This window comes from Lygodium microphyllum, chromosome 10 (assembly GCF_053477565.2).
Source record: "Lygodium microphyllum isolate KBCC chromosome 10, Lygodium_microphyllum_v1.1.10, whole genome shotgun sequence".
In the NCBI taxonomy this organism is placed as follows: domain Eukaryota; kingdom Viridiplantae; phylum Streptophyta; class Polypodiopsida; order Schizaeales; family Lygodiaceae; genus Lygodium; species Lygodium microphyllum.
Window position 1 is genome coordinate 37,655,444 of NC_141144.1, and position 14,141 is coordinate 37,669,584.

The 14,141-nt window shown below is 38.8% G+C and overlaps 1 protein-coding gene across 1 annotated transcript; it reads right to left on the reverse strand.

The window, feature by feature from the left end:
• Window positions 1-2,419: 2,419 nt before the first annotated feature.
• Window positions 2,420-3,532, reverse strand: LOC148029884 (uncharacterized). Its single transcript, XM_087686195.1, has 2 exons — window positions 3,222-3,532; window positions 2,420-2,971 (listed from the first exon to the last, which is right to left on the reverse strand). The coding sequence occupies exons 1-2, from the start codon at window positions 3,417-3,419 to the stop codon at window positions 2,825-2,827; spliced, it is 345 nt and encodes a 114-aa protein (XP_087542321.1). The 5' UTR covers window positions 3,420-3,532; the 3' UTR covers window positions 2,420-2,824.
• Between the last annotated feature and the right edge of the window lie 10,609 nt (window positions 3,533-14,141).

The following is a 14,141-nucleotide window of genomic DNA, read 5'->3' on the forward strand; positions in this document are numbered from 1 at the left end:
GACATGTCTATTGACCTTCCAGTGTATACGGAGTTGTGTTAGGAGATTGACATGGAACCATAGGGTACTTCATAGTTGGAGCATCCACCTACTCAATTCATTGACAAATCACTTATAAGGGTACATAAGATATGCATTTTAAGTAAGATCTTTTTTTTTAGATTTATATTATCGTGCTTTGCTTGATTTATATTGATTATGCTAACATCAATTTTTATCTATGTACGTGACCTTTGTGGATATTTAGATTAGCACGATGAGTCGAGGAATGAGCAACAAGGAGCTATAGAAGATCTTTACATGCATGTCTCTAGATCAAATGGCTCAATTTAGAGATATGGTGGACCAGGAGCTGTCTTGGACACCATCAGGCCGTTCTGTTAGATCTACTTCAGTGCACTCTGATGCTTTAGTTTCCAGTAGACGAGGTCGATGCTCCAGACTTGGGCCGGATGGAGGGAGTGGTTCTGGGGGATGCTGCAAAGACATGGATGCAGTGAGTCCGCGGTTGACTCTGGATACAGGTGCTACTCCTCTCTCTCATGGCGGTTTGAGAGAGTGTGGCTCAGGTGGTTGTTATGGAGGTACCAACGCAGTGTCTCCGTCTCATTATTTTGTTAGAGTTGCGTCACCTATGGGATTTGTTACACTTGTGGAGACGTCTACTCTAGTCACTTCTTTTGCTCAGTCGTCCATAGGTGGCACCCCTATGGATGCTACTCCGAGAGATACTATCCTCGTAGCTACACCAGATGTACAGAGATCTCCTGCATATGCCCAGGAGCATGGTCGTAGTGGGAGAGGGCACATCTTAGGCATACCCTAGAGGGGTATGGATACCTTGTAGATGATAGGGTAGGAACCATCATCATGAATGATAAGAGAGGAGGGTGATGGCTCGTATGAGAGAGTTGTGCCAACAAGTTTTTCGGCATAATGTCTTGGATCATTGGAAAAACATATCGAAGGGGAGAAAGGACTACATATTAGTATCCTTGCATGAGGAGTTTCCGGTACCTACCACAATAGATAGGTTTTCCACAGGTTGGATGATGGAGTGCATGTGTGCGTACATGTCACACAGACGATTAGACGCATGCAAGGCACTTAAGAGTGGGGCCTCAAAGCCCAAGTGGCTAGACACGAATGACTGGTGCCGACTCAGGGAGGAGGCTATAGATTCTCTAGGACATTGGAGATAGCAGCGTGAGGCGGCGAGGACATGACTAGAGGTAGGAGTGGTCCATCATCTTGGGAGTGGTGGCCACATGACATATTTGGAGGACTTTGTAAGTTTTTCTTTTTTTCAGCTTGCTTTTTTTTGTACTGACAATCGTGTTTCTAATAGTTGTATTTTTTTTTCTTTGCAACACTCCATTACAAACCATGATCTCACCGATCTAGAGACTCGATATCCAGAGAGACACGGTCTCATTGCATTGATCGACTGATTGTATGGACGCGGTGGCCCTATAAGTCACTCATCTTTCTTGTCCATAGTTACTAATTTTAATTAAAATGTATTATTGTATGGTAGAGTGATGTGTATTTTTTCTTTTTTTGCGAATTCCGTTTGATGCTCCTTTGCAGCGGGACAAGGTTTTGGATGGCGAGGATCTATAGCTCGCCCTTGGATCCGTGGAGTGCACATGCTCTTCTTTTTTGGTCACGTGATTTGTGTAGGCATTTTCTATGTAGTAGTAGTATCTTGCCATGATTGTACCATCGCTTTCATTATACAATCTTGTATTTATTTCATATATCAGTGTTATGATTGAAGTACACTTTGCCTTCATTTACGCGAGCATTGTACACATTACTGAAACTCTTTTGTATGGCCCAAATAAAGCACATAGTGCTATTTGCTACCCTGCCACATTTTTTATTTTCCCTATTATGGTCGCTATTAGCATCACAAATTTACTACACGCGTCACTATTAGCATCGCAAAGCATCTCTATCATCGTCGCTATTTGCATTGATATTTGATAATGACGTTGATAGTGACTATTCTATGGCATCGCTAATACCAACATTTTTTGCGACGACGGAGGAAATTTTCTTTATGAACATTTTTGTCACTTCGAACGTCGGTATAAGGCTTCTATCTTGTAGTGAAAGTTCAACTAGTCTCATTATGTGTATGAGAAGATAGGGGGAATGAAACAATGAAGAATGAAGAAGAAGAGGAAGACTATTGAGCCCTCCATCTTACCCATCTATCTTCTATCATTGCCTCTTTCAATTAGAAAGAGAGAGGGTTCTCATTGATAAATTTGTATATTTAAATAAAACAGCAATTGTATCCATCTATGATAGTTCATAATAAGGAAAGTTCTAACACTTGTGGAAATAAAGTGTTAAATCATATTAAGACACATTAAAGTAGTTACAATTTCTCTCGTAACATTTGGTGAATCTACAAGAGATTGGAATTTATCTCTGTCTTGAAATACAAGGTATACACAAATAACCTAAATTGTTAAGTAGATGGGCACCTCAAAATGGGTTTGCATTGTTGTCATCATGATGCATTAACATTGAATTTATTAGATATGCAACCAAATATAGAGAGACATCAATCAATCATTTGTTTTGAACTATTATAGTAAACTTGACTTGGCAAAAGAGTCAAAAATTTTTTATTTATACCAACTCAATCAAGTACTACCTAGTGACCTAGTGGCACATAATTTGTTTTATACTAGAGACTAAGACGATACTTTAATATCAAGTGTTGAAATGGACTGATACAACATGATTATAGTTATTCTTATATGATATCTTGCTCCATTATAGCCCTAAATTGTCACAATACTTGTTTCTACCAACCCCCGTTGTACTTATGCTTCTCATGGTGCTCATATGCCGCATAGCCTACGGATCCAAGCGATGCAAGGCCAGCTAGTTCAGCCTCATGCTTGTGTTTTGAGGAATGTGGGATATCAGTTTTGGCCTTGTGAGCTTCATACTGGATATCAAGAGAAAGAAGGCTTGTTAGGTCGGGATGTGTTGTCCCTAAATATGCATAAATAACTATATATAAGTAACTACATGTACACATACACACATAGACATGTACATATACATATAGGTACACACATGCGCACGCAGACACACAATTAATTATAGCTTTCATACGTGCACATATGTGCAGTTGTCCCCATGTGTATAGTGTGCGGGTATATGTCTATGCAGGGGTGAGAATAATGATACTTTACCAAGGCGAAGGCACCCGCAGCAACTGCACCAACCTCGCCAAGGTGCTCTTTGTGCTGGTATTTCTTGACTCGCTCGTGATTGTAGTCGCTAGGACAGCCATACCCGTAGCCTTCTTGTCGTTCGTAGCTGAAGCTCGCGGGTGGTGTGTCCCCGTAATACGGGCTCTCGTGATGGTGGTGGTGGTGTGGGTAAGACATGATTGCTGCAGTGGCTGAGATCTCTCTCTCGCTCTCTCTGTCTGTCTATATATATGTATCGTATGTGAGCAAGCGAGGTACCCAGATACCTCGATTAATCGCCTTGGAAGAAATGTGGCTGGTAGCTTCAATCTTTATAGCACTGCGGGCGCCTGGCCTTACCCCGTGAAGAATCGGATTCCTCTCGGCTTTTGCTTTATGTCGGCATCATCCCCACAACATGCCACCGACGATAATCATCTACGATTACACGGCGCCACTTTCTGCGCCGCCCTAAGTATTAGATTCCTTCGCCATTAAGGGTCGCCACTGTTAGATCCTCTTCCATCACGCTATCCTTCCTTAGATGTGTCCACAAAAATACCTCTAGATGCCCTACCTAATACGTGTCGATCCACTAAATCTATCGAGATGTGAATATTAATAAGAGTAAACATCACAAACTATGTCCACAGCAATTGGGAATGCATTCATAGGTTTGTACATGAATATATACCCACTCTATATTGTGATTTGGTGTAAAACTTGTATAGTCACTAGAGTTCCTCATCCATTTGTGGACCATAGCATACCATTGTTTACGGTATATACTCATATACATTTATTTGGAACATTCCTCATATGATAATATAAGATGTCTTTTCTAAAGATATTGATGATGATGAGACTTGAGATGCTCTCCCAAGATATACTAAACAACAAAAACTATCCGGATATGAATACAAATATTAATAAGGATGGTCCTCACAAACTAAGTCTATGAAAGTCAGGAATGCATTCATAGGTTTGTAAATCAATAGATACTCTAACAAACCATATTTTGATTTAGTGTAAAGCTTGTATATCCACTAGAGATCCTCATTCATGTCAAGAAATATATGATGGGGGGACCTGCTTGAGCTGTTGCATCCAATACACACTATACACACAAGAGGAAGCTCACTCAAGATCATAAGAAGAGAGATGGAGATCAAAATATTTTCTTGTTGGTTTCTTCTTTTTCTTTTTCACACAATACAATACACACAAAGTATAGATAAGATATAACATAAATAACAGTGGTATACTAAGTCAAACAATGCATAACTAACTATACTAATCGAGTGCACTATAAAAGTATGCCAGTTGTAGGTAGGTGCAACCAACTAAATATAATAAATGATGAGTCAATGGCCATGTAAGGACTATAATGACCACCGACAGGCTAAGTGTAGATGTGTGGACCCATCTAACCAAGCAGTCCATCATCAATGTTTACATGTGTTGAGCTTGCTATCTCACCACTCTTCCTCAAGCTCAACTATATCTCTACAATGCCAAGTAAGCTTCGAAATTTTTGAAGCTTCTTAGAACCTAATACCTTTGTGAAAATATTAGCTATATGATCATGTGTGTTGACATATACCAAGTCAATATCTCTTGCGAGCAGCTTCTCTCTCATAAAATGGTAATGTATCTCAATGTGTTTTGTTCTAGCATGGAATATTGGATTCCTAGATAACTCTATACTACTCATGTTGTCACAATGAATGACAACTGAACCACCTTCATGTACATCCAAATCACCCAATAACTTTTCTAGCCATACCACCTCACATGCCACCATAGCAATACGTGTGTACTTAGCCTTTTTACTGGATAACTTCTGTGGTGCAACCTCCACCTAAATTCCTTCCCCTCCTTAAATGATGAGAAAGATGAATCTCTTACTCGGGTAATCCATAGAAAATGCTCTCACCTATATACTCCTTCATGTTTTGCTCATGTTCCTAATCGTTCTCTTGTATGGACTCTTGTGCCTATTGTTTCTACTAGTTCCCTTTCTATATTCCTCTTGTACTAATCTATTTGCAGTACAAAGGGATGGGAAACTTGATCCTCAAATTCCACCAATTTTTGAAACTATATTGTTTGGGCCTATACTTTCCCAAATGGTCTTCAATGTCTAAGAAGAAACACTAGAAACATTGGAAAGACTTAAGCTTAATATGCAGTTTAAAAAGAAATATCTTCATCTTCACAAGTAAGTGGCTTAGGTTTCTAATGTATCTTGAGTTTTAATGAAAAACCTTCTTTTTGCTCTCCTTTTTTGGGGGGTTATGCCATTCAGACTACATTGTCTAGTAAATGTGAGTTCAATGTTTGATGGATGGTTTGTTTGTGTGAGCTATGTATATGCATGTGAGTTATCCTTATCATGAGAAGACAAAGTTGGAGTTGAAGATGATCAAAGCCAGATGCTAATTGAAGATAAAGCCATAGATTTGTTGCAAATGAGAAAGAAAAGCTATTATATGCTTCAATAATTTGTTGGCTTAGTTAAAGGATTTGTTAATATTAGTTTATAGTTTTCATTTCATATATTTGTTTAGACTTAGGTTATTTTGTGGCTTGGCTAGAATGAGAGATAATGGATTAAAGTTGATGATTAGATTGCTTGGTTGTTTAGAGCTTTTATTACTCTTTTTCCACAATCGTGAGGACACTCTCTTAGCTAAGTGTGGAGATATATTGAGTGTTACAATGATAGTGTTTTAAGCTATTTTTTGTTGGATTTTGGGTGATTTTTGTTTGATTTTGTGGTTGATTGATTAGTTTTTGGATTGTTTGGAAGTGTTTTGGAGTGTGTTGGAATGGATTGAGTAGGTTTGAGAAGCTCATGATGGTTTGTGAAGATTGAGTTATGATGTGTTGATTGGTTCTGTGATGTGTCTATTTGGTTCTAATGGGCCTATTTTACTTTTGTTTTGATCAGTTTTCATTTTTTTGTGAGAGGTTATGATTGTAAATGAGTAGTTTGGAAAATTAGTGGAAGTGAGTTGGATGGTTTGGATTTATTTTACTTTGAGCTAAATTGTTTTTTGTACATCTTACTGAGCTTTTATTGAGAGTTTATGGATCTTCTATTGTCTTTTGTATGCTTTTGTGAGTATTCTATTTTATGGATTTTTAGTTTGGGGAAGTTTGTTAATTTTGTAAATGGAATAGTATTAGCTCAAAAGAGTTGGAAGAAGCAGAAGATGTAGCTATTGAAGTCTTGAAGCGAAGACTAAAGTGATAGTGACACTAGTGAGCCTTGTGAGGTCATGGTAGTGTCTTTGGTGTCTCTTTGTATCAGATCTACCACTTGGGAGTGTATCCACAACGAAGAGAGGATTATTGAGTGTGATTATTTGTTATTCTCATGTACTATTGAGAGAGGAAATATGTAAGACAGATAGTGTAAGAGAGAGAGCCAATTTCTATTAAGAAATATTGTATGTACATGTGAGAGATTGAGAGAAAGACTATGAAAACTATGAAGACTACAAAATATGACTACCATGTGATGAATTCCATTCAATATTGAGCATTTTTTTGTGTTCCTTTGGTTCTTTGATGGTTTCTATGAAGAATATATTGAAGTTTTTGTTGTGATTAATCCATGGGAGATTCATTATATGATACTGCATACAAAGTTCCTTTATTTCTAGTGTTCTTTTTCCTTCTTGTGGTTTTTGGAGCATAGAGAACATGCTTGTTGGTGAAATATACATTTTCTTTTAGTAGTTTCCCATTTTCTTGACATTTCTCTTGGGGCTCCATGCTTCTTTTCATATTACACCACATAGGAATTGGTTTCAATCCTATCACATCATGATAGGTTCTACGAGACTAGAAAATGACTTGGCATTGGATATTATTGGTATTGGTGATGTTATATTGTAGTTTGCTTCAGTTAGCACTTTTGTTTTGCATGATATACACCATGTTATAGCTTTGACCAAAAGTCTACTCTCTTGGATAGTTGGATGATGCAAGTTATCATGTATGTTTTGGTGATTTTGTGTAGAAGATTACATGTTGGAATCTTGTCCTTGCTCAAGGTGCTAAGGTTGGAAACCACTATCCATAGATGATTTTAGTGGCTATATGTCACCAAATGGCTATACTTTTATTTTTTCGGATTTTTTTTTCGAAACTCGAGTAGGTTGAGTTATAACTCCAAAAAAATTTATTTGCCAAGATTTCTAAGGTATATTGAGATCTCGAAGGCTCTTTCGCTATTAATGTGAAACAAATATTGAAATAAATATATTAAATTTGCCACAATATTTATAAGTTATGGGATATATATAGAAACATTCGCCACATGTACATATGTACTCATACACATAGTACATACATAGACACATGTCACATACTACTTATCCTTGCTCCTTCTTTTCATACTCAAACACATGACTCTCACACACCCCTCCGCACACACACATTTCTCAGCATTACATCTACTCTTGTATTCATACATAAATATATACAATTCTTAGAACCAAAATTTTTGAGGTACTCATGGTCCAATAACTTGAGGTAGTCAGATCTTTGAAGTATGCAGCTTGAAAGTTGTAAAGCAAGACAAAGCTCTACCTAAAACCCATAAATGCTAAGGGACTTTCCCTCTTCATAGACTTGAGCACAAATAATACCTTCCCTTCAATGAATGGTTTATCCAAGAGCAAGCTAATTTCAGCAAGGTGCTAAGGACTCTCTCCATTTCCACATCGAAGATTTTAGCAACACATGAGGACCAATCAACAACACTCTTAGGCTCAACTTGGGTTAGCACTGAGAGATGCTTGTGGAAAACATTAGCATATCCTATTCATCAGTAAAGGTGCATCTATTTTCGTTCTAAATAAATGTGATAGTCTCTCTTTGATGCTTAGCTTTGAGAGAATTGAAGTAAAATTGATATGGAGCATCTCTCAGGAGGTCCCACCTAACCTAGCAAGAGGAACCAAATTGAATGTTCGAGATGCTAACACACAATGATAAGTAACAATGTCGATCAAGAGGTTGGGACCCTCAAGGTGGTTAGCTATGTGCAACTCCTTCTCGAGTAGGGTTTTATACAAGAGGAGGTGATGCTCTACTAACTTTGGGTGTAGACAAGGTTACATGAGAGAATGATGGAGAGAAGAGAGACGTTGTTACAATGAGTTGGATTCGATTGAATTGTTTTGGTGGTACATTGATACTCTACATTGCTCATGTTTTGACAATCCCTACAGGCACTATCAGCTCGATGGATATGGGATTTCTTCTAAAACGGCCATTGAGAGTTGCATTTCTATTTGATTTTGTTGACTTGGGATTGATCTAGAATTTCTATGGCAAGTGCACAACTAGGGATAAGCCTTGGCCCTAAGTGCTCTAGTGTTCTTCTTGGGCAACATCTTTAGTACGACTCATCATGACTAGTAGTTGCATGGGGCATCCTTCAATATGTATAGGCATGTCACAAGCAAGAGCATGAGGCCTTGATTTTTAGGAAGGATGTTCATCATTTTTCCCACATTGGCCATTTGGATTGAGACAAACTTTTGTGGAGTACTAGGGAAGTGCCTTCTTATGCACATACTTCAAGCTAAGTTGAGTAACACCTTAGTAGGGTTGAGATTCATGCTCTATGCTAGGGTGATAGTTGTGTGAACACAAGTATTTGTAGTACATGGTGCAAGTGAAACTCATGAGTCACTACATGGTCTAGCGACTAAAATAGATGCAACTAGTTTTCCAAGCAGCTCAACAAAATAGAGGTACTCCAGTATTACCTTTTTCAATGACATTTTTATACGTGGTGGTATTACTTTTTGATTATAAGTCACTTGTGGACGAGGGAAGGAAAAATTTGACACAAAAGAAAAAGGCTTGTAGGTGATAAGTCTAGTAAGAGATGTTGAAGACTTTTAGAGCTAGCAATGTGCGGGTCAAGGGCTAGAAGTTGTACTTTAAGTGCAAAGCACCAACCTGGGTGCATAGAGCCGAGTAAAAGCATTTACCAGTCTAATCTTTATGTGAAAAAACCTTTCATGACTATTGATTAATAGGTGTGTGCACCCATAATGTTCTCCTAATGATAGTAACTCCATGGCTTCTTTGTGATCAAAGGCAGAAATATCTTCTACATATGCTTCCTATGGGCCTTGGAGTGTAGGAGCTCATTTCCAAGTGAGTAATACTTATACATGGAAAAATCAATGATCATGGCGATGCCATTTGTTGCTGATCATCTTGAAATGTGGTGTTCTCTCTCAAGTGCCTCCTGTTGGATATAAGGAATGACAACAATAGAAAAAATGGCATTTGAAATGTTGTGTAGTTACTCCAAAGCAACATTGCACCTTATTTTCCAAAGAGTGATGTTTATGTAGATTTTGATTATACAAATGGATATGATGATAGGCAATGGAAACGATGATAGGTAAGAGAATGTGGCTGAGTTCAAAGCTTCACAATAAGAGACAAAGTAAGCATTTTATGAGCTAGATTGCTATTTCTAGATTATGGCAGCACATATTTTGATGCATTTCTGTTGAGATAATGAATATTCCCATGTAGAGTTGCCATGTACTTTTATCTAAGTGTGAGTTGATAAGGTTTGATGTGGATATGAGATAAGTGTGATACAAGCTAAGGTTCATAGGTTGAGGCTAATAGAAAAATGGTGATTTTGTGCTAGGCACTGCACTAGAGAGCATGCATTTGTATTTTAGGCACATAAGGATTATGTGTTAATTGCTTGGGGGGAAGAGAGGGAGGGGGGGGGGGGGGGTTTATAGAGGAGGCATCCATGAATATGTAAGCTATCACCGTTTAATAGAAGGGTTTTTTCAAATAACATTTTTAAATAGTTTCCACGTATAATATAAAGGGGTTGTTCACAAAATTAATAGAAAAGTGGTCTTTTTATTTAAGAAGAAATTCATAAATAAGGGTGTTTTTAAATAGGCCTTGAACACATGTGATATAGAGAGTTTATATAGTAACCTTGGTCCCCCACAAGGATAATTGAATGTTGTCATACCTATAGGCTTATATTCAAGGGATACCAAACCCAAGACTACCAACTCAACATTCAGTCCCATTACAACATCCATCTTGGTGATCATGCAAGGGGATGATAGTCTCTTCTATTACATTATGAATTCTACATGTGTCTCTAGAGCGGCCCATGAGAATGGAACCCTTGACCTTCTTTTTACCTTATTATTTGATACCACTTAAGCTAGTAGGTCTCGACATAACATTTGTACTTTTATCACAACCACTATATTTCTTATTTGACAATTGATATGGCATCAAATTTGGCATAGGTTCATGCAAATCCAATTTATCTTATAAGAAATTTAACTAGGTTTCCAAATAGTTTGCATAGTACAACTTTTGGTTTTAAATTCTTCCTTTTGGGACCTCTTATAAGCTCTTGTCATTAATCACACATGTTGTAAGTTTAGAAGGGAATATCAAGGGGGAAAATTCCTAGGGTTTATCCACATGGCCTTTGGCCAAAAGAAACCAATTTGTAGGTGACTCGAAGTTCTCTAGGCCATATGAGAGGGAAAGTGCGAGCCAACTAGCTAAGAAACACTTGTTTCGACCCAACGGCTTCTCTTAAGAGGAGTTCTATGTGGATTTTATTTTTCGGGGGTTTTGTGGGGGCGGAGGACACATGCGTGTGTGTGTGGGTGTGTGTTATAGCCCATGCTCAAAGCCTCTCCTTGAGACTACTCACAAGAAGAAGTAATACACACCCAAGGCAGGTGACCAAGCCATATCTTACGGTCTTGCTAAAGAGGGGTTCTATGTGGATTTCTCTTTACTTTAAAAAAGTGTTTTTGAAAATGCACCCCCTTAGAAGTTGTACACGAGTACACCACCCACAACTCTACGACCTCTCTCTCTCTCTGTGTCCCTATTTAATCTTAAACAACTCTCTTCTTCTCCTCTTTCTCTCATAGAAGTTCTGTCTCATTGGTAAAAATTTCAATTGGTATGAATTCACCAATTAAAATTCGTCCAAAGTGGTAAAGCTCGCCTCGCACATGCACCACATTCAGCAATTTGAGCAAGCGAATTAGATATTACTGTAACAACATGCACACCTGGAAGTAGGAATCATGAGCTCTCCTGATTCATATTATGATCGACTCCGGCCTTCCGTGCCACTTGACCAGTCTGACCATCAGCATGAGAAGCAATCTAGAATCACGTCAAGCCAGGAGCAGCAGGAGCTAGGGTTTCCTCTCTCTATAAGGTATATTGGTCTTGACCATATCAACCATGGTAGTATTATCAGAATGGATGACAATACTATAGTAGGCATCAAACCGCCTATTTCTTCTCATGGTATTGTGAAGCTAGCAGCATGGCATCCAGTGTGGTCTCACAAAAAAGGGCCTCAAGATTGATAATCATTAGGACTTCAATTTTGACCTTAATAAGGCGATTAAGGACATGTCAGAGGTAGCTACTAAGCCAGCACCAGTAGAATCCCATGAGCAAGTAATGATAAAAAATGTTGTCCTAGATCGGCCAACCCTGCGGCAAGATCTAGATCGAGCACATCCAGAACCCTAGCAACCACCAGGTCACCTACTGCAAGCACCGGAATTGCCTCCTCAACAAGGCACAAGAGCTCTCCATGATCTGTGAGGCACACCTGGTAATCATAATCTTCTCAGCCCCCATCAACAAGCTCTACCACTTCTGCAACACCAGGTACTCACGCCTGACGCCATTAAAATCATCTATCTAGATAGTGTTTGTATCGATCGATGTCTCTATGCTGTTAACAATGTTTTGATCAGTTTGGTGTCACCTGCTTTTCCTATAGTTACAAACCAAGGGGAATCAACATTGTAGAAATATCTGTGTTGTAGCCAATAGGGTTTATATTCTCTGCTAGTTTTAGTGTAGGTTGGTTGATGGGTGCGTGAGTCCAAATCCTGCGTGGCACTTTTCAAGCAGCATGATTAAGAAAACTATTGGAGTGTAAAATACCCATGTTGCAAGCCTTCGCCGTTAAATCATTCCTTAGGAACTTGCTAAAGTCACAACAACAGAAGCACATGACACTTTAGCACCTTCCAACTTCTCAAAATCTAATTGAGAGTTAAGGTTTCAAATGAACCTTCAAGCCTCCTACCCAAATTCTTACAATAGTTGTCTCCTATCTCTAGGTTTTTGTTGATTGCAACATTAGGCCTTGAGTTGTTGTCATTTAGCCCTTTTTTAACCAATCCTTAAAAACTATGCACTAGGCATTGATGCTCATTCTTTACGCTAACAAATTCTATGCATATACTATAATGTGAGATGAGTTGTGCATCATCATAGTTCTAACTATGGTTTGGATCATGCAATCTAACGACACAAACCGTTCCTACTTACCAAAAAGCATTATCTCAATCATTTGGAATACATGTGAATGACCCTAAACATGTCCTAGACATCATCAATTCGTTTCTTAGTTTGAATAAATCCTTTTTCCCATAGCTAAATAGATGATAGTGTTGTGACTCAAGCCAACCACAAGTACCTAATGCCATTTGACCTCATAATCTTTTACAATTTGTGAATGGGTAACATGTCTACATATACGTATAACCTTATGCAAAGCTGCTATTAAATTGAGGTCAATTGTGTACCCCTAAAGTTCTTCTAGCTACATATAGATGTTTTACACATCTTCTATCATCAATGTCATATGACATAGATGTTTCCATCTCAAATATTAGAAATAATGACATGCTACAAGCATAATGATATTGATTGATGATCCATATAATGACAAATGTTTTGCATCGTGTCGTGACTCTCCTATTTCTTATTAATGCGTTGATCCTTGCATCATTTAGAATAGCAATAGCAACCCCTCATTTTAAGCTTGGACATCAATGTGGCACAAAAAATGTGAAAAAACCTTGCATGACTATTGATTAATAGGTGTGTGCACCCATAATGTTCTCTAATGATAATAACTCCATGGCTATGATTTTGTACCGGGTCTCTCTCTCTCACACTTTGATTGCACATGATTGGGTTGATTGGAAAGTTGTGCTTGTGTACCGGGACTCTTTCCTCCTCTTCTCTCTCTCTCCCTCTCTCTCTCTCTCTCTCTCTCTCTCTCTCCACTTCTCCCGCTCAGAAGAAGTAGCTCAGCTAGGCAACTCCAAGAAACTCCAGATAGCAGCAACAATCTTCATCGCTCCCAGCAGGCAGCTTAGCTCTAGGCAGTAGCAAGTGACTCTCTCTCTCTCTCTCTCTCTCTATATATATATATATATATATATATATATATATAAAGCTCCACATGGTGTCAAGTTGTGACTCGTCTCCACTAGCACTCTATTTTCCATTGCGTACTGGTCTTGTAGGCAAGTGGTTAAATGGCCGTTGCAAGTGAGCATATGATCATTGGTCGCACTGCACGTCTAGCAACAGTGGTAACAGGTCACACGACTCAGTAGGCCGCATGTCTAGCAGCTAGTAACACTGTAGTTTGCGATACGACTAGTAGGACTCAATAGGCCACAGGTCCAACAACTGGCAACATTGCAGTTTGCGATGCGACCATGACTCAGTAGGCCGTAGGTCCAGTAGCTCGAAACACTGCAGTCTATGATGCAACCACTCATGTCATGCACAGGGAAATGTCGTGACGTCAAACGAGTAGACAATGGACATCATAGGTCTAGCAGCTGGTAACACTAGCAACACTGCAGTCTGCGATGCGACCAGTGATCTATGACCATAGGGAAATGTCGTGCACTAGATGCAACCAGGGAGATGTCGTGCTCTAGATGCATCATGCGACCAGTGATGAGTGATCACAGGTCCCCCTCGAGATGTCGTGTAGATGTCGTGCACAAGGAAAAAGATGCATGCTCGTAGGCCACTGCC

Coding starts and splice junctions, on each gene's coding strand:
- LOC148029884 (XM_087686195.1), bottom strand. CDS start 3,419: ATGTCTTACCCACACCACCACCACCATCACGAGAGCCCGTATTACGGG. Junction 2,972..3,221: donor CTGCGGGTGCCTTCGCCTTG/GTAAAGTATCAT, acceptor CTTGATATCCAG/TATGAAGCTCACAAGGCCAA.